This window comes from Dromiciops gliroides, chromosome 3 (genome assembly GCF_019393635.1).
Source record: "Dromiciops gliroides isolate mDroGli1 chromosome 3, mDroGli1.pri, whole genome shotgun sequence".
In the NCBI taxonomy this organism is placed as follows: domain Eukaryota; kingdom Metazoa; phylum Chordata; class Mammalia; order Microbiotheria; family Microbiotheriidae; genus Dromiciops; species Dromiciops gliroides.
The window spans coordinates 668,904,476-668,926,118 of NC_057863.1; the positions used below are offsets into that span (position 1 = coordinate 668,904,476).

Here is a 21,643-nt window from a genome sequence, read left to right on the forward strand (position 1 = left end):
ATTGCAGGGGATTTCTTGTTTTGGTCTTCTCTATGCTTTGAGGATGAAGAAGGCACAGTGGTTCTGCTGCTTCACAGGATTGTTGTGAGCTAAGTGTGCACGAGAAACATGAGCTTTTGTTCCTCTTGTTGTCTGGCCTAGCAGCTTTTCTAAAATTATTGCTTCTAATGCTGTACCTTATAAATTAGTAGTAGTAGGCCTCCACCAGTCGCGGACCACCATGGATCAGCACCTTCAAGAGCCACAGGCCACAGTGTGGTTGTGCAGTCCGATACAGGAGCCACAGCTTCTGCTGAGTGACTTATAACCAGTAACTGCCGCATCCCGTGTTGTATCTACCCCATGAGGAGGAGCTGGAGTGTCCTCTCCAGGGCGCTGGCCTGGGCAGATCAATCGGAAAACAAGCTGTTGCCCATGCAACAGGTTTTCCATCTCCTCAACATTGGTGGATGCAAAGGAGAGGCAGAGCCAATAGAGTTTGGCACCAGTGCCATCGCAGGAGTTGCCAGAGGGATGTGATGTCCAACATCCAACTGCCTAAGGGACTCCGACTCCTGATTTTTCCTCGGGGTTAGTTCCCAAAGCCTTTCCCATATATGGGTATAGCCGCAAGGCAGCGGAGGTTTCAAATCAGGGTTTCCTTCCCCTAGGTAGCTTGCCTGCCAAGGCTAATGAGCCCCACCTGCCTGAAGCGACTGGTTTTAAGGTGTCAGTGACTCGCCTTCACCCTTTCTCCTGTTAGTGGAAACAGTTCCGCCATGAGAAGGCCAGGAGTTGGGCTTCAGTTGTCAGAAGCTATTTGAGAAGCACACTATTGGAGCATTTTATAGAGAGTGGAAAAATAAATTAATAAATTAATAATAATTATATTAATCATAAAAATAAATTAATTGATATTTATACATTAATGACTATTGCACCCGTTTGGGCAGTAAGCATTCATCATTAATTGATATCATTTATACCAGTACAGAACTGACCATGTGGCAGTTAGCACGGGCAGGAGAAAAGCCCCAGACCCATGTTGTCTCTCAGAGAGATAGCATGTGGTCTCAAGGCCTAAGAGGAAGAGCATGTACCAAGAGACAGCATTCCAAGCCAAGGAAGCAGGTCAAGAAGAGGTCAAGAGAGCAACCCTCACATAGTCAAGGGTTTTATCCTCTTTTATTACTATTTTTTTAATGTAGAATTTTATTTTTTCCCAAATCATGTATAAAAAAAAATTTTAATGTCGATTTTTTTTCTTTGTGTGTGTGTCTGTGTGTGTGTGGGGGGGGGGGCAATGAGGGTTAAGTGACTTGCCCAGGGTCACACAGCTAGTAAGTGTCAAGTGTATGAGGCTGAATTTGAACTCAGGTCCTCCTGAATCCAGGGCTGGTGCTTTATCCACTGGGCCAGCTTGCTGCCCCAATGTCGATTTTTAAAACTGCATGCTCCACATTCTCTTCCTCCCTCCCTCTCCACTCTCCCTTAAGAGCTCAAGCAATTCAATATGTTATATGTGTGTAGTCATGCAAAATATTTCCACATTAGTCAGGTTGTGAAAGAAAACAGACCCAAAAAAATTTAGAAAAAGGAACTAAAAATAAATAATGCTTCAGTCTGTATTCAAACACCATCAGTTCTTTCTCTGGAGGTGGATTGCATTTTTTCTAAGTCCTTCAGAGTTGTCTTGGATCACTGTATTGCTGAAAATAACTAAGTCATTCACAGCAGATCATCTTACAATATTGCTGTTATTTTATATACAGTATTATTTCACTTTGTATCAGCTCATGTAAGTCTTTCCAGGTTTTTCTGAGAGCATCCTGGTCATAATTTCTTATAGCACAACAGTGTTCCATCATAATCTCTTCCCACAATTTGTTCAGCTATTTCCCAATTGATGGACATCTCCTCAATTTTGAATTCAACTTTTTGGTTTTTATCTCTTTTTGTATACCAACCTAGTAGTGGTATTACTTGGTCAAAGAGTATGCATGGTTTTATAGCCCTTTGGCCATAGTTCCAAATTTCTCTACAGAATATTTGAATCAGTTTATAACTCCACCAACAGTGCATTAATGTCTCATTTCCCCCATATCCCCTACAACATTTGTCATTTTCCTCTGTTGTCCTATTATTCAATACAACAGGTATGAGGTAGTACCCCAGAGTTGTTTTGACTTGCATCTCTCTAATCAATAGTGTTAGAGCATTTTTTTTCATATGGCTATAGGTAGCTTTGATTATCTCATCTGAAAACTTCATATCTTTTGATCATCTGTCAATTGGGGAATGGTTCATATTTGAACAAATTTGACTCAGTTCTCTATGTGTTTGAGAAATGAGGCCTGTCAGATAAACTTGCTTCAAATTTTTTTCTGCTACTATTGCTAACTGTATTTCCCTCCATCCTATTCCTTCCCCATGACATTTACTCTATTTTCTATCTTCTTTCACCCTATCCCTCCTCAAAAGTGTTTTGCTTCTGACTGCACTCTCCTCCAATCTGCCTTCCCTTCTTTTACCCTTCCCTCCTTATCCCCTTCCTCTCCTGCTTTCCTGCAGGCTAAGATATATTACTATACCCAATTGAGTGTGTATGTTATTTCCTCTTTGAGCCAGTTCTGATGAGAGTAAGGTTCACTCACTCCTCAGCACCTCCCCCATCTTCCTCTCTACTGTATAAGCTTTTTGTTTGTTTGTTTCATTTATGTGAGATACTTTATCCCATTTTAGCTATCCCTTTCCTTTTTCCCTAGTGTATTCCTCTCATCCTTTAATTTTATTTTTTTAAAGATATCCCTTCATATCCAACCTGTGCCCTCTGTCTAAATATACTCCACCCAGCTTCCCTAATAATGAGAGAATTCTTATGAGTTACAAGTATCATCTTCCCATGTAGGAATATAAACAGTTGTTTTTTCCTGTTTACTGTTTTATGCTTTTCAAAGGTCTTATATTTGAAAGTCACATTTTCTATTCAGCTCAGGTCTTTTCATTCAAGAATGCCTGAAAGTCTTCTCTTTCATTAATATCCCATTTTTCCCCCTGAAGGATTATACTCAATTTTGCTAGGTAGGTGATTCTTAACCTTCTGGAATATCATTCCAAGCCCTCTAATCCTTTAATGTAGAAGCTGCTAGATCTTGTGTTTTCCTGACTGTGGCTCCACAATACTTGAATTGTTTCTTTCTGACTGCTTGCAATATTTTCTCCTTGATCTGAGAGCTCTGGAATTTGGCTATAATATTCCTGGAGGTTTTCATTTGGGGATCTCTTTCAGGAGGTGATCAGTGGATTCTTTCAATTTTTATTTTGCCTTCTGCTTCTAGAACATCAGGGCAATTTTCTCCGACAATTTCTTGGAAGATGATGTCTAGGCTCTTTTTTTAATCATGGCTTTCGGGTATTCCAATAATTTTCAAATGATCTCTCCTGGACCTATTTTTCAGGTCAGTTGTTTTTCCAGTGATATATTTCACATTGCCTTCTATTTTTTCATTCTTTTGGTTTTGCTTTATTGTTTCTTGATTTCTCATAAAGTCATTAGCTTCCATTTGCTCAATCCTAATTTTTAAGGAATTATTTTCTTTAGAGAGATTTTGTACCTCCTTTTCCATTTGGCCAATTTGGTTTTTCAAGTTGTTGGCTTTTTTTTTTCATGATTTTCTTGCATCACTCTCATTTCTCTTTCAATTTTTTCCTCTGCCTCTCTTACTTTATTTTCAAAGTCCTTTTTGAGCCCTTCTGTGGTCTGAGACCAATTTATATTTTTCTTGGAAGCTTTGAATGTAGGAGCTTTGGCTTTGTTATCATCTTCTGAAGGTGTTTTTTGCTTTTTTGGGGGTTTTTTGCCTGGCAATAAGGGTTAAGTGACTTGCCCAGGGTCACACAGCTAGCAAGTATCAAGTGTCTGAGGCCGGATTTGAACTCAGGTCCTCCTGAATCCAGGGCTGGTGCTTTATCTACTGTGCCACCTAGCTGCCCCTGAGGGTGTATTTTGATCTTGTCACCATAGAAACTCTCTAGGGTCAACATTTTTTTTTCCTGTTTGCTCATTTTCCCAGCCTATTTCTTGACTTTTAACTCTTTGTTAAAGGGGGCCCTGTTTCTGGGGTGGAGGGAGCACTGTCCCAAACTTCAGGAGGTATGTGCAGCTGTTTCCAGAGATACTTCTAGGGATTTCTAAGTCCTGAGTTCTTCCAAGGTGGTGTGATTTAAGGACAGATATGTTGTTCACCACTCCCCTGGCCTGTACTCTGGTCTGCAAGCAACCACAGGCCCTCTTCTCTGCCTTGGAACGTGGAATAGAGTCCTGTTCCACTGTGGCTGCAAGCTGTGGTGTGCTCGTGCTCCTCCCCGAACTGGGATTGCAACCCAAGACTGTGCCCCGGTTCCCAGCACAAGCAAAACACCAGAGTTCTGCCTCAGTGCCAGTAAAGAGATCCCTGTCATCTCTCTGGCCACCTGCTCCACCCCCTCACCATCCGTGGGCTATTTCAGAAGCAGTTGCTGCCACGCATCATTCAGAGGCTCCTGAGGCCTGGTTGGTTCTCTGGGGCTGGGTCGGTGCTGGCCCAGATGAGCCAAGCCTGAAGAGTCCTGAGAGCAGACTGGTCTGCCAGTTCCTCCCACTAGGTCTTCAGGAGGGATGATCCCTGGGACAGCACAGATGTGTTTGTCATTTCAGGGATCCCTGACATTCAGGGATGTGGCTGTGGATTTCACCCTGGAAGAGTGGGGACACCTGGACCCCTTCCAGAAGGAGCTGTACCGGGATGTGATGCTGGAGAACTTCAGGAACCTCGTCTGCCTGGGTGAGGAGGGGGACGCCCCCAGGACTCATCTGAGGGTCTTTATTTCTTCCCATATATAGCAATTTGGTGTTGAACAATGATGATTTTGGATGCAAAAACAAAGATTGCTCCTCCTTTTATAGTTAAGACAGGGCATCTATGTTACCTGTTTGCTGACAGAACACTCTGCCTTAAACATCTAGATCCTGGGGCAGCTAGGTAGCGCAGTGGATAGAGCACTGGCCCTGGATTGAGGAGTACCTGAGTTCAAATCCGGCCTCAGACACTTGACACTTACTAGCTGTGTGACCCTGGGCAAGTCACTTAACCCCAATTGCCTCACCAAAAAAAAAAAAAGTTAAAAAAAACAAACAAACAAAAACCAAAAACATCTAGATCCTAACAAGTTGATTCTGTTGCCCTAGAGGTTTAAGCTCTTCTATGCTCTGTTCCCCTAAGGGATTCTCCCCAAGGGTCCCAGTATAGAATCCCAAATGCATGAATGGTTCCCATTCTTTCAGCAGCGAGTGTGTCTGTCAAGTAAACAGATTCTCTTTCTGGGCTCAAATCCATTCTCCAACCCATTCCTTAATCCTTGCTAGTGCTGCCATGCCGGGCAGTCCTCCAGAGGACCTGCTCACCTCCACACTGATCCTCGTGGCTACAGGTTCTTGGACTGACTTCTCAGCTCTTTGTTGGTTCTCTGTTCCATGTTCAACGAACAGGACTTACAGTGTCCAAACCTGATGTAATCTACCAGTTGGAGCAAGGAGAAACCCCTTGGATTCCAGAGGGAGAAAGCCCAAGCAACAGTTTTGCAGGTGAGTGAGCGAGTCTAGCCAGGCACACCCTTTATGGCGCACCAAGCCTCAGCCTGTGTGGTCATTGCCGGAAGCTCCCCTCTGGCTCCCTAGGCCTGGGAAGAAACAGCCACACTGTTTGGCCTTCGGAGTCTCATCTTACCACCTGCTAGAAGGTGCTGCCCTTTCCTTCTTCCTTCATCTCCCCCAGCCTCAGAAGAGCAGATCCTCCCACTGTTCTCTGGGAGCTGACCCAAGTCTGCAGGCCCTCTGGTTCTGTCTCCTGTGGCCTTTCATTCCTTGTCATTTTAAAAAGTTTTATGCCTTTTCTTTTCATACCTAAGTCATGATCCCCTTCACCCCCAGCCCAGCACCTCCATGGAGCCCTTTCTGGTAAGAAACAGCAACATTTTGGTAATAGCCTAAGCCGTGGCATAGGTGCTGTGGTCCCCATTTCACAAATGAGGGAACTGTGTCTGAGGCAGGATTTGAGGCGAGGTCTTACTGACTCCAAGTCCGGCACTTGCAGTTACTCTATTGATTTCTCTTTTGCATATGCTTTCTTCACCCCAGCTCATTTCATCTAACTGTTTCCACAGTTTGCTGAATTCCGCATTCCAGTCATTTCTCATGTTCCTAGAAGCATCTAGGGGAATTGGAATCAGATCCAAATTCAAATCCTGCCTGCCTCTGATCTAGGGTCACTTGACTAAAATGGAGATAAGAGTACCCCTCTCTCCCAGCATTGTTCCGATGTCTGAATGAGATGACTTGTGTAAAGTGTGAGATCATTGAGGTTTCTTTGTGGATCACCATTGGGCACCTGCTACTTCTAGTCTCTTCTGACCTCAAAGTGTTCCTAGGAACACTGTGTACCCTATGCACCCTTTCTTTCTAGTGCAGAGCACGGCCAAATGTTTGTTGATTGATTGCTTCTTTGGACCTTAGTAATGGCAACAAAGAAAACACCAGTTACTAACTCATGTATCTACTTTCCTATCTTTGCCCCATTTTTATGAGAATATCACATACGTGGTGAGGACTCTCTCAGACAGCTGAGGTAGGAGCAGCCTGATTTTTATGTGGGTGAGAGTTTTTCCTTTAAGGAGGCCAGGAGACTGCAGGTTTGGCTTCCTGGATGCCTGAGGCATAAAGGACCCCGACTTGGCTCTTTCTAGATGTCCTTCTGATTTCTTTTGCATACTGCCATGGTGAATGCATAAGCAGATTGGGGGAAGTATCATTTTATCTGGTGCTTCTATGGTCCTGACTGGGATGGATTTTTTTTTTTTTTTGTGGGGCAATGGGGGTTAAGTGACTTGCCTAGGGTCACACAGCTGGTAAGTGTCAAGTGTCTGAGGCCAGATTTGAACTCAGGTACTCCTGAATCCAGGGCCGGTGCTTTATCCACTGCGCCACCTAGCTGCCCCCTGGGATGGATTTTTAAGGAGTGGGTAGCTGGTTCTTAGAATGTAGCAGGCCCAGGGAACTAATGCTGAAGTTATCCACAGCTAGGAGCCATAATACATTGAGTGCTGGGCCTGGAGTCAGAAAGACCTGAGTTCAAATACAGCCTCAGATACTTCCCAGCTCTGTAACCATGGGCAAGTCACTTCATCTCTGTCTGCCTCAGTTTCCATGCATACAAAATGGAAATAATAATAGCACTCCTCCTGGGTTTGTTGTGAGCATCAAACAATGGAGTCTTTGTAAAGCATGGAGCACAGTGCCTGGCATATAGTGGGTGCGTAATAAAGGCATGTTTTCTTTCCCTCCATCTTTCCTTATTGTCTTGGCTTCCTCACCCTCTGTAGTTTAAAATGCTGAGCTGACCAAAAAAAAAAAAGGATGCTCTGGAGGTTTTAGTGGAATTCCCATTGCTTTGTGGGAATGCATTGCTGCCTAAGAATTGTTGGTTGCTATGGTGAATATGGAGGTGGTGGGAAGAGCCTTTTATTTTAACTAGGAATTATATCCTTTTTAGTCATTCACAAGTAAAGTTATTTATATTTCATTTTAGGGTCCAAAAGTGTCTCAGGACATTCTAGTCCCAGGCCTGACTCACTGGACTGGTCCGAGCTGGGCATGGCCAAGAACATTTGGCAGTAACTTAATGGTGAAATTCATTATGGAAATGGGGAGATAAATGATGTAGAAGAGAGCTTTGGGTGACTAGAGAGCCAGAAACAGGACAGAAGATGGTTACATGGGAGCCCTCTCATTGGGGTAAGGAAGGGACACCCATTTGCCCTGCGAGGGAAGTCCTATGGATGCTTAAAGAACATGACAGGGAAAGTAGAAAAATTAAGGGTCTCTTAACTGTTATAATAGTGTTGGAAAAGCTAGATTGCTACTGGAAATAAAATGAAGATAGCTTATCCTTAGGCATTTGGCAATTAGAGGCAGGAGTGAAATTTGACTTATGGACCACACATTGAAGGCAGAAGAGCAGGCTTGGTGAAAAGGGCAAAGACTAATAGACTATACTGAAGAAGTATCACCTCTGACCCCAGAGGTTTCCCTGGAGAATTATTAAACTTTTCTGAGTTTGGGATTTTAAGGGAAGAGCAGGAATAAAGATGACAATTGGGAACCAATACTGGTGAGAAGAGGGTTCAGGCCTGTTCCATTACCTCACCCTCCCCATTCCTACTGCTTCTCTAGAGAGGGAATTTCCTCGAAGGGAAATCTGCAAATGGGTAGGATTTCCCCACCGAGGAGCTTGAGAAGTTACTGGAGAGTTTCAAGCCACAAGCTGATGAGTCATTAAGAAGAATGGCTGGGGGCAGCTAGGTGGCACAGTGGATAAAGCACCGGCCCTGGATTCAGGAGGACCTAAGTTCAAATCGGCCTCAGACACTTGATACTTAGCTGTGTGACCCTGGGCAAGTCATTTAACCCTCATTGCCCCTGCAATATAAATAACTTTACTTGTGAAAGACTAAAAAGAATATAATTCCTAGTTAAAATAAAAGGCTATTCCCACCACCTCCATATTCACCATAGCAACCAACAATTCTTAGGCAGGAATGCATTCCCACAAAGCAATGGGAATTCTACTAAAACCTCCAGAGCATCCTTTTTTTTTCTTTTGGTCAGCTCAGCATTTTAAACTACAGAGGGTGAGGAAGCCAAGACAATAAGGAAAGATGGAGGGAAAGAAAACAAAAAACAAAAACAATACAAGAAGAATGCTAATGAAGGTATGGTCCTATAAGGACAGTGCAGAATTTTAGCCAGTTGCAGACCATGTTGATCAGTTCTCTCAGCTTGGAAAACTTATAGAGGATTTATTCTTACAAAGTCAGATGAACCAGTTAGAGACCCCAGATGAGAAATATCCATTACCTGTGAGTAGGTTGCTAATATGAGGGGAGGAGAGTTGCATATTTGGCCCCATAAAGGTGAAATCTGCAGCTATTTTCCTGATGGAAGAAAGCAAGGGAGAGGGTGAAATCTTAAAAGAGAAGGGTTTGGTAGACTGAATGAATAAATGAAGGAACAGTTGGTAAGTGCTTACTGTGTGACAAGCACTGTGCTAACTGCTAGGGAGTAAAATTTCTTTTCTAAAAATAGACAGTTCCTGCCTTCAGGAAGCTTGCGTTCTGACAGGGAGAGTTAACACACATAGAAAAGTGGTAACCATTGGAGGGGGTTCTAGGGTGAGGGGTGGGTGGGGGGTTGGTAGAAGGTAGAAAACCTCCTTACCTTAGGACATCCATCTACCCTGTGGCCTCCTCACAGTAGAACTCCCCTTCTCCCATTGTTCTTTGGGAGAGAGACCCAGGCTGGCCAACTTTCATTAATCTCTCAGGCTGTGCTTCTGACTTTCTGGACCTCAACACCGCACCCCAGCTACAGTCTCTCCCTGAAATCTCCCTCAGTGCCAAGGGCATCCTCACCCTGGAAGATCCATCTACCCCTATGACCTTCTCACAGTGGAACATGCCTTCGCCGTGCCAGCCCCCTGCTCTCATTGGTGAGTTTTTCCCAGGGCTGATTTTAGGGAATGACCAGCCAGCCTTCATTCCCCTCCCAGCCGTGCTTCTGACTTTCCAGACTTTCATATCAGGGCCTTTCCTCCTCCCCTTTTATGGGTTGTCTTCCATCATTAGAATGCCAGCTCCTTGAGGACTTGTACTTATTCCCCCAGCACTTTACACAGTCCCTAGCGCATAGTAGGTGCCTGATAAGTCTTTGGAGCTGTGCCTTGCCCTGCCTCGTTTCCAGGAGATGGGGGAAAATGGTATGTGTGTGAGATGGAAGCTGGTGCAGTGGCCTGGATGAATGACCGAATGGGAGATAAAACTGAAATAGGCTGTGGTGTCTCAGGTCAGGCAGTAGATAACAGTGATGTCACTGGCTGGGCCTGACTCAGGCTGATTCCTTCATAGTTTAGATCTGCTATTAAGACAAATGAAACATTCATAGGTCATTCAGATTTATCTGGTCATAGCAGGGGAAGGCTATTCAGTGGGGCTCTGCATCCAGGGATGTTGTACATCGACTCTGTTGTACATAGCTTTCCTCTCTCTCATCTGTTCACAGTTGTCCACAAGTCAAGCATCAGAGAGAGACAGGAACAGCTGGTGATATCCAGGGCTCCAGCCTTTAGTCCCCTGATCCAATTAAGTCTCAAGGACGGCCTCAGTACCTGTTAAGGAAAAGAACTAGTCCATCCCACATGAGTTTGGTAGACATTTTGCCAAGTGGGATAGCTTGCATATATTCAGTTACTAATCACTTGATTTGTGCCTTAGCTTCAAAGATGAGTGGATTTATTTCACCAGGGACTGTGTGTCTAGATTCTGGAAAACCTGGAGATCCAGGTCTCAGAGTGGATGTCCACATGGGAAGGAGTTCAGTGACAGCAGGCTGACAGTCAGGGTGATGGCTTTGTACTCCTTCTCCAAGACCCCCCACTCCCTATAATCAGTGTGCTTTGGGGTCAATTAGCTACTCATTTGGGGGTGGAATGTCACATCAGACTTTAATGAATCCTCTTCACCTTCCCACCCATCCAAAGACCACCATATAGACTGGGTCAGGCAAAGAGGACCTTTCACACAAATAGAGACACTGGGGATAATGAGAACAGGCATTGTGTGTATCCTGCCAAGAGCAAAGGGTAATGATACTCTTCCCTGTAAGAAGCTTTGGGCATAACTTTTTACATGGTTTATAAAAGAAAATGATTGATGGTCAGCCTGTGAAGGTATTGATAAAATTGTATAAGGACACCTGGAACCAGAACAGTGAGGTTCTTCCTTGCCAAATTTAGTACATCCCTGAAAGCCTCTGCCTTACCCCATGGGATCATTTGGACCCAGTCAAGTCTTTGTATCCATACTTGAGGGACTGTTAGGATGAGTCCACTTAGGGCAAGGGCAAAAGTTCCTCAGGAGCATTGCTAGGACAAAGGGACCAGAAGACATGGGCCCAAGTCACTGTGGCTTAGAAGGGGCGGAAATTAGCCCCAAATATATAAGGGCTACTAGATACCAGCCACCAGGTTACTATTCTAATAGGAGATCCTTCATTGCAATTTCCACTAAGCATTAAAAGAACTAGGAATTATATGATAAAGCAGTAATTGCAGAACTAGCGGGTACTACTTAAAAATTAGAAATGAGCAGGATGTTAGTCTCCAAAGGGAATGAATTCAGCCGCCTAGTGTTGGATTCAAAGAACACAAGCATGTTGAAGAGGACTCTTAATTTGACAGAAAGTGCTAGGAAAACTACATGACAATTGGCAGAAAATAGAAAGAATGATGGTTCTTGATGAAGAACAAAGATGAACTTTGGGTACGATAGTGTCAGCAGGCATATTTACATTTTGAACATTTCTTTCAGATTGGGAGACAAGTCATGAAACCAAGGAGTCACTTCAGGAGCTGGGCATTTCAGTGGAAGAAACATCTCAGGAAAAACTCACAAAAGATGGTTCATGTTTCTTAAAGTTACAAGAAGCTTGGGATTGTGTTGGAGGCTTAAAGAGGAGACAGAGCAATGAGGTGAAACATTCTCAGCAAGTGAAAATTTCCCCAAAGAAACGTTCTAATAAGTTGAGATGGCATGAATATAATTATTGCAAAAATTTCCGCATAGGGCCAGTAGGTTTTCCACAGTCGAGAGTAGGAAAGAGTCCCGATACTTGTTGTACACAAGGAAAGAGCTTCAGAGTCTGCTCAGACTTAAGGATACGTAATACAGTGTGTCCAGATAAGATGTTTTGTAAGCTTGATGAAGGTGAAGAGAAGCTTTGTGAATATAATGAATATTGGGAGACCTTTAGGAACAGATCAGAACTTACTCAATATCAGGCAGTACGTCCTGGAGAAAAATCTTACAAATGCAGTGAGTGTGAGAAGGCCTTCAGGTACAGATCAGAGCTTTCTCAACACCAGACAATTCATACTGGTGAAAAACCTTATGAATGTAATGTGTGTGGGAAGGCCTTCCGCCTGAAAGCACAGCTGAAGCAGCATCAGAAAATTCATACTGGTGAAAGACCTTTTAAATGTGATGAATGTGGAAAAGCCTTCATACAAAGCCAAAATCTTAAACAACATTATAGAATCCACACTGGAGAGAAACCTTTTGAATGTAATGAATGTGGAAAGGCCTTCACCCAGAGGATAGGACTTATTCAACATCAGAGAATACATAGTGGTGAGAAACCTTATGAATGTAATCAATGTGGGAAGGCTTTCCGCCTGAGAGGAAAACTCAGCCAACATCAAACAATTCATACTGGTGAAAAACCTTTTAAATGTGAAGAATGTGGGAAGGCTTTCATACAAAGCCAAAATCTTAAACAACATTACAGAACTCATACCGGAGAGAAACCTTATGAATGCAATCAATGTGAGAAAACCTTCAGCCGGAGAATAGGGCTTTATCAGCATCAGAAAATTCATGGTAGTGAGGCATGTTATAAATGTAATGAATGTGGAAAGACTTTCAGGTACTTGACAGAACTTACTTATCATCAGAAAAGTCATGCTGAAAAGAAACCTTATGAATATAATGAATGTGGACAGGCCATCAGTGAAAGAAAACAGTTTATTTCACACTATCCAATTCATAATGGAGATAAGCCTTATGAATGTAATGAATGTGGAAAGGCCTTTGGCCAGAAGAAGGAACTTAATCGACATTATACAATTCATACTGGAGAGAAACCATATGAATGTAACGAATGTGGAAAGGCCTTCCGCCAAAGAATGGGGCTCACTCGACATCAGACAATTCATACAGGTGAGAAGCCTTATGAATGTAATGAATGTGGGAAGGCATTCAGTCAGAAGATAGGGCTTAGTCGACATCAGACAGTTCATACTGGTGAGAAACCTTATAAATGTGGTGAATGTGGGAAAGCTTTCCGCCTGAGTGCATTGCTTACTGCTCATAAGAATATTCATACTGGTGAGAAACCTTATGAATGTAATGAATGTGGGAAAGCTTTCCGACTGAGAGCATTACTTACTACACATAAGAATATTCATACTGGTGAGAAACCTTATGAATGTAATGAATGTGGGAAATTCTTTCGCTTGAGAGCACTGCTTACTGCACATAAAAATATTCATACTGGGGAGAAACCATTTGAGTGTAATGAATGTGGAAAGGCCTTCCGTCAGAAGACAGGACTAACACAACATCAGACAATTCACACTGGAGAAAAACCCTATGAATGTCATGGATGTGGAAAGGCCTTCCGCCAGAGAATAGGACTTACTCAACATCAGACCATTCATACTGGTGAAAAGCCTTATGGATGTAATGAATGTGGGAAGGCCTTTCGATTGAGAGCAGAGCTTACTCAACATCAGACAATTCATACTGGTGAGAAACCTTTTGAATGTAATGAGTGTGGGAAGACATTCCGCCAGAAGGCAGGACTTACTCAACATCAGAGAATTCATACTGGAGAGAAACCATATAAATGTAGTGAATGTGGAAAGGCCTTCAGCAGGCGGGTAGCACTTACACAACATCAGACAGTTCATACTGGTGAAAAACCTTATGAATGTAATGAATGTGGGAAGGCCTTCAGCCAGAGGATAGCCCTGTCTAAACATCAGACAATTCATACTGGTGAGAAACCTTACGAATGTAGTGCATGTGGGAAGTCCTTCCGCCTAAGAGCGCAGCTTACTCAACATCAGAGAATTCATGCTGGTGAGAAACTTTATGGATATAATGACTGAGGAAAGGTGTATTTCCAAAGTAAATAACTATTTATGCTATAAGGGGAGGGGGGTGTCAATTGAATCAATCACCCTACTCTACCTTACCTTGCTTAAAATATTAACAGTATAATTCTCCAGCCCTGATACTTTAATTAGTTGAGAACTTCTTTATTAAATCAATCTGGCATTAAACTAGTTCCCCAAAGTCCTTAATCCGTTTGGAAGAAATGAAATTCCTTGGATGAAATAACATGATGTTTATTAAACAGGAAGTATATTGGGATTGGTTAAAAAAATTTTTGGTCATGAACTGTGGGTCTTGGATAAAATAGCAAGCCAATTCTGAATTGAGGTTTCTACTTTTAGAACATCTTGTTGAGGGATGCAGCTTTGGCTAAGACCCTGAGAATGACTTCAGAGTGAGAGGAGACAGCCTCTATTTCCTCTTTTCCTCCCCATTAACCAGAAAAAGGCCTCATGATCTTCCAAAAGGTCAAAAGATTTCTGACTTTTCACCAGTGCCCTAACAGGATTCCTGGAACAGCAGTGACTGACAGCAGCCTCTGCATCAGGCAACAAGAGTAAACTAGACACACTGAAGAAAGAGCTTCAGGGCTTTACAAGGAGCCTAAGGTGGACTTCATCAGGACACCATCAAGGGTAGGAAAGGACAAACAGGAGCTGTACGTTATTGCTTTGCCACATGTGCTTTTTAAGCTTGAGCCCTCCTCCTGAACTCTGCTTTTGTGGGAAAGTGTGTCCTCAAGTTGGGAGAGTATTTTGTACCAACTGTTCTTATTATACTACTTTCGTAAATAGCCCTTTCTAAAAGCTGATTTAGCTAATTTACATCATCTGGGAAGTAAACCAGTGGGGGCTCATGAGCTGATCGCACTGGAGTCTCCCAACCCTTCAATGTTATCCTTGTAACCCTTGGTTTAAAAAGTAGCCATCAGCCCTTTTGGAACTCAGTCTGCCAGTATAAAATGACAGGTGTTATGCCATGATTATTAAAAGAAAAATCAGTTTACAATGAATGTGGAAAGCTCTTCTTCAGGGCATAGAACTTACTGAAAATCATATAATCTTATTGGAGAGAAGCATTATGAATATAACAAACAAGGATTTCAGTCAGAATTATGATCCTGTATTGAAAATTAGAGACTTGAAATCTTAAATGAAGAGCATTTGTGTCTACTTTCAGTCAGTGGCGAATCCAAACATGTTCCCTTTTCCATCGCCTTTTACTTCCCACCATTCATTTGTAATGCAAATATTACTTAAACACTTAATTTGAGAAAATTGAAGCAATAAGGCAGGTCTTCATTCTCTAAATGCCACTCATAAAAAAATCTGAAAAGTCTTATCTTTCCAATCACCAGAGTTGTTAACTGAAGTCCTTGAAAAAGATCATTTCTCTTCTTGTGCCTTTATTCTAGTCCCCTCCTTCCTATTCCAGCAGTCATCCCCTATCTTTACTATATCATCAGTCTAGTTGTCTCAGCTAGCTTTTTGTCACCTCCCTGTTAATTAAATACCATCTTTCTACTTAGCTAGTTTCACAGCCTTGGAATCTTATTCAGTGTCTTCTTTACCCCATATCTCATCAGTTGCTGTGTCTAGTCAATCTTACCTCTACGTCATCTCTCATTATATTCATATCTTCTCTATATTCCCAACATTGCTACCATAGTCCAGGGCCTCATCATATTTCCTGGACTATTACAGCAGCCTCTTAGTTTGATTTTTGTCTTCCATGCTACAATTTATCCTCCCCACAACGATTAAATTTACTTTCTAAAGAACAGAACTGATCGTGTTACTCTCTTACTTTAAAACCTTCAGAAATTCTCCTATTAGCTCAAGGATAAAATACAAAACCCACAGCTTGGCATTAGAAATCCCAACCTTTCTAAGCAAATATTACGTTTTCCCCTTCATGTACTGAAGAGTCAAATTGATCCACTTGGAGTACACTGAATTTGACCTTTTATCACGGAGATGGAGTCCTCATGTCTTTAATATACTCCTCTTTCCTTTTTTCTAGTTTTTTCATATGCCACCCCTTAAGGCAAGGGGTTCTTAACCTTTTTGGTGAAATGGATCAGTTTAAATGTTGAAGTTTATGGAACCTTCTTAGGATGTGTTTTTTAATGCATAAAATAAAACACATAAGATCACCAAGGAAACTAATTATATTAAAAAATGTATTTTTCCCCACCAAAGTTCATGGACCCCTTGAAATCTATATATGGTAGGCTCTATATTAAGAACCTCTGATCCAAAGGAAGCTTTTCCTGAATTCCATATCTTCTAGAGCCTTCATATATTTATGTATATACACGTTGTATAGAATGTAAGTTCTGCAAGGGCTTTGAATTCTGTCTTTACATTACCAGTACCTAGCCTAGTGTCTGGCTCAAAAGAGAGGCTTAGTAAATATCTACTGAATTATATAGGTTTGTTGAAGTATTGAAATATGACTTCTTACCTTTCCCCTTGTGGACTCCCCATTTACCCTTGCCACATATCTACCCACCCCCCACTTTCCCATTTTCACATATATCCTAGGCTCCCAGTGTTACTGACTGACCCAGTCATTGTACTTGCATGACTTCCTCCATCAGTATTTAGCAGGACTTGAATAAGACTGAAGTCGCCCGATGAATTTCACTTATATTTGGCAAGTCACGAATATTGATTAAACCAGAAAGCAAAAGATTCACAAAGAACACTGGAATTGCAATCCAGGGTCAAGACTATGAAGGTAGGAAAATTGGATGGTCAGGGAAAGAATGAAATGACCCAAGTTTATGATGAAGATAAAGAACAGTTAGGTGGAGTGAAGCAAACAAAATGAACTAGAGCTCTTAAAGTGTGGACACTGGACCCCTCAGTTACTGATGAATTGACGAAATGAAACCCATGACTGGAAGGTGGCTTTGCACTGGATACATTACTTGAAAGAAACTAGTAAAATGTTTGACTTTCTGACTCCGTGTTAAGAAAATGTATGTTTGAGGAAATCCAGGAACCAGAAGAGCAAAGCATAGTGGAGAACATTCAGGTGAAGAACACTGACAAACCGTTGAAGTCAACATCTCCTGGACAGAAAGAGGTTGATGGGGAATGTAAGTTATCCAGACATATGCTGGAACTCTGTCAAAGCAGAGTCAGTGATGCTTTTGCAATTTACCTCAATAATAATTTCATCTTATAATAGGTGGAGATGGAAATGTCAAACCACTCCAGTATTTTTGCCAAGAAAAACCCAAATGGGGTCATGAAGAGTCAGATAAAACTGAAAAATGACTCAGCAACAGTAGGTGAGGAAATACTGATGAGCATCTGATTCTAACAAGAAGGCACTGGTTGCTTGAATGGCTGTGATGAGCACTATGTGGCAAGGTCACTACTACTAAAAGTTTGTGAGACAGCAGTGGTAGAGGTGGGGAACTAACCCATACATCAGGATCCCTGGGGACCTTATATTGACTTAGAATACCACATATTAATATTATCCATGTTCTGTTTGTATTTTGTTAAATATTTCCCAATTCCATTTTAATCTGGTTCTGGCAGTACTCTATTTGACACCTCTCCAAGAGAGAATGAGAGGAAAGGCAGTTAACAATTAAAGGCTTGTTATGTGCTAGACACTGTACTAAATACCAGGAATAAAAAGAAAGGCAAAAAGCAGTCCCTGGTGTCAAGGATCTCAGAGCCTAATGGGGGAGAAAACATGCAAAGAACTTTGTAAAACAAGATGTAGTCTGTATTAATTGGAGAAAATCAACATGAGGAAGTCATCAGTATTAATGGAGATTGGGAAAGGCTTCTATATCAAATGTGAAAATGACACGTGTCTGAAAGGGAAAGCTAACATCCCAGATATCAGTCAGGAGTCAAAAGATTATGAAAGGCCACATAAAATAAGACAAGATTTAATAGTGATAAATATAAAATTCTATACTTGGGTTTTTAAAAAATGACAAGTACAAGATGGGGAAGCATAAGGAAGGAAGAATTTCTTTGAAGAAGCACTTAGGCTTTTTAAATTAAATATTATTTTCAGTTCCATATTCTTTCCTCTTCCCCTCCACCAGCTACTGAGGAGGTAAGAACAAAGAACAAATACATATTTTATGCTATCCACAGCCAGAGAAAGAACTATGAAGTCTGAATGCACATGGAGGCAGACTATTTTCACTTTGGTTTTTTTTTTTGTTTGTTTGTTTTTTCTTGTGGTTTTTCCCTTTTGTAGTTATTTTTCTTTTACAACATGACTAATGTGGAAATACATTTAACATGATTGTACTGTATAACTTATATCAGATTGCTTGCTCTCTTGGGGAGAGGAGGGAAGGGAGGGAGAGAGAAAATTTGGAACTCAAAATATTACAAAAATTAATGTTGAAAACTATCCTTATATATAATTGGGAAAAGAAATACTATTAAGTGGAAAAAATAGATTAAAAATATGTATTTTAGTCATGCAAAACAAATTCCTGCATTAGCCATGTCCAAAAGAAAGAAAAGAAAATTGGTACTTGGAAACCATCATTTCTCTGTGTGGTATCATGTTTTATCATGAATCCTTTGGAATTACAATTGGTGATGTTAATCAGAATTCCAAAGTCTTTCATAGTTGATTATAATACTGTTCTTATTGTACAAATCATTTTCCTAGTTCTGATAACTTCATTTTTTTTTATCAGTACATCTTCCGAGATTTTTCTGAAACCATCCCCTTTTCAAGGATGTCTTGTAAACAGCTTAGTGTTGGATTCTGGCTTCTGATCCCTCTACTATTATCTTCCATTTTATGAATGAGTTCATCACATTCACCATTATGATTGCTAATTATATTTTCTTCCATCTTATTCTTTTTCCCTTTTTTCCTTGACTCCTCTTTAAGAATCTGTTTTGCTTCTAATACCTCCCTTAATCTACTCTCCCTCTTATTTTCCTTCCTTCCCTTTAACTCCTTTCCTTCCTACTTCTCTGTTGGTTGATGAATTTCTGTGCCCAATTGTGTATTGTGTGTTCTTACCTTTATTCAGTTCAGATGAGAGTAAGGTTTATGTTGTACCTCTAATCCCCTTGTTGATGACAGAGTTCTGAGTGGTTATATGCATCATTTCCCCATTTACATAAAGTTTAACTTTGTATTATAGTACCTTATGACTTCTCAATCATGTTTACCTTTTTATACTTCTCTCGATGTCTGTATTTTTATGTCAGATTTTCTATACCTCTGGTCTTTTTATCAGGAATGTTTGACAGTCCTTTGTTTCATTAAAGAGCCATTTTCCCCCCTTCTCTGGAATTATACTCAGTTTTGCTGGGTGGATTATTCTTAGTTGTAAGCTTAGGTCTTTTGCCTTCTGAAATATCTGTTCCAAGCTAAAGGAACATTATATTCCTTTGAAGTGGTGGCTGTTAAATCTTCTGTAATTCTGGTTCTGGCTCCTCAGTAGAATACATGATTGTTTTTCTGGTTATTTGCAGTGTTTTTGCCTTGACCTGGGAGCTCTGGATTTTGGCTGTGATGTCCCTGAGAGTTTTGATTTGGGGGTTTCTTTCATTGGGTGACTGGTGGATTCTTTTCATTTCTACTTCGCCCTTTAGTTCTCTGTTTATTAACAAACTGCTTAGTTCTTAGATATCCGAGCAGTTTTCTTTTAAGATTTATTGAAATATATCTGGGTTGGGTTTTTTTTTTGTTGTTGTTCCACTGAGTAGTCCACTGATTTTTAAGCTATTCCCCCCTCAATGTTTTCCAGGTCAGTTGTTTTTTGGACAACAATGATGATATTAACAGTAATAATAAGTAGCATTTATATAGTGCTTACTATATGCCAGGTACTGTGCTAAGTGCTTTACAAATATCTTGGGAGGTAGGCTATTTTATCCTCCTTTTAAAGTTGAGGAAGGGGCAGCTAAGTGGTACAGTGGATAAAGCAATGGGCCTAGAGTACAGAAGATATGAATTCAAATCTGGCCCTGTAACCCTGGGCAAGTCACAACCCTGTTTATCTCAGTTTCCTCGTGAACTGAAGAAGGAAATGGCAAACTACTTCAGTATCTTTGCCAAGAAAACCTCAAATGGAGTCATGAAGAGTCAAGTGAAACAACTAAACAGTTGAGGAAACAGTCAAACAGAGCTCAAGTGATTTGCCCAGGGGCAGACATCCAGTCTGAGGCAGGATTTGAATTCAGGTCTTCCTGACTCTAAGCTCAGTGTGCCATCTAGCTGCCTTTTTCCTATGACATATTTCACATCTTCTATATTTTCAGACTTTTGACTGTTTTATTTATTTCTTAATGTCTCAGTTTCCATTTAGTCACTTCTGATTTTGAAGAAGCTGTTTTCTTCTGTAAAGTTTTGTATAATTTTTCCAAGCTGTTAATTGCCTTTTTATGTTTTCTATAGCTTTTATTTGGCTTTTAAAATAATTTTTTAGCTCTTAAAAAAAGCTTTCTTTAACTCTTCTAGGAATTCTTCTTGAACTTGTGTTAAAACTGCATTTTTTCTTTGATGTTTTACATGTAGATATTTTGGAGTCATTCTCTTTTGCGTCTTGAGCTTCTATCTCACCATTTTGGTGGGGATTCTTTTTTGTTTGCTCATTCTTCTAGCTGGGGGCAGCTAGGTGGCGCATCTAGCCTATATCTTGATTTTGTACTTTATGTTAGTGTGGGGCTCTGTTCACTTCTGGAGAATGTGGTAGCCTGAGCTTCTGTCCTCTTACTCCTGCTACTTGCCCAGCTCAGTCTGGGGGCCTGCAAGCTTTCGGTACTCCCAAGGTGTTGTAATCTAGGTAGAAGTCTTGTTCTCTGCACTCCTAATCTGAGTGCTGCAAGGTTCTGGCCCAGGTTTTGTCTTTGTTGAGAATTTCAGTAGACTACTTCAGAACTCAGTCACTGTTAGCCCTCTGGGAGACTGCAGGTTCAGAGCGACTGCACCGCGATCTCCCTTTTGCTCTGGCACTCCTGCTCTGGTCGTTCCACTGTACAGCTATACAGCGATGTTTCTGGAACCCATTCCTTGTTCAGAACACAGCAAGGCCTACCTGTGTGACCACTCCTCTATGATCTCTGTAACCAGGAATTGAGTAGTGGGCAGTGGAGACCACTGGCACTCACTCCTGCACTCAGCACTAGTTCAGGAATCCCCTGGCATCTCTTTCTGTCCGTGGGTACTGAACACTTCCTGTTGCCAACTCATGTGCTCCTAGCCAGACCTCATTCCCACCATCCACAGATATCTGTCTCTAAGCTGACCTGGTTGGACAAAATGACTGTGACTTTTGGTATTCCCGACCAGAATTCCAACTGATGGATTTTTAGTTTGTTGTAGAGAAGGGATAGTGGCAGGCTCAGCTCAGTTGCTTCTTCTCTCTCTGCCATGTTGACTCTGCTCTCCACCAAGAGTTTTAAAGAATAGATAAGGCTAATGTCCTCAGTTTGACATGGCAGCTACAAAAGTTAATATGATTTGGGGCCGCATCAAGAGTGGAATGGTGTTTGGGAAACAGAGGTGACAGTCTTATAGTACCCTGACTTAGCAAATCCAGAATCGGTAGTTCCAGATACCTCATGTCAGCATCATCACAGATGCTGGAAAGCATCCATTGGAAGAGGATGTGAGATGTACCATGATATAAACAGTTGGAGTAAGTTATTAAGCAATTTTCTTCAGATACAGCACAAGGATCTCAAGCAGAATTCAAGATCTTATAGGGTACAGTTAAAGAACGGTAGATGTGGCACAAGAGAACCTGCATTAGAATCCTAGCCCTGCAATTTAACACCCTTGGGACACTGGGAAAGTCATTTAAACTCCCTTAGGTGCCTTATTT

General features: G+C 41.4%; 1 protein-coding gene across 1 annotated transcript in view; it reads left to right on the top strand.

Moving 5' to 3' along the window:
* LOC122748477 (zinc finger protein 252-like) overlaps positions 1-21,643 on the top strand; it is a 93,283-nt gene that overhangs the window by 45,523 nt on the left and 26,117 nt on the right. The window contains exons 11-14 of the mRNA XM_043994106.1: positions 4,676-4,802; positions 5,507-5,602; positions 9,396-9,560; positions 11,437-13,767. Of these exons, the coding sequence (XP_043850041.1) occupies positions 4,676-4,802; positions 5,507-5,602; positions 9,396-9,560; positions 11,437-13,767 (2,719 nt within the window). The remainder of the gene's footprint in view (positions 1-4,675; positions 4,803-5,506; positions 5,603-9,395; positions 9,561-11,436; positions 13,768-21,643) is intronic.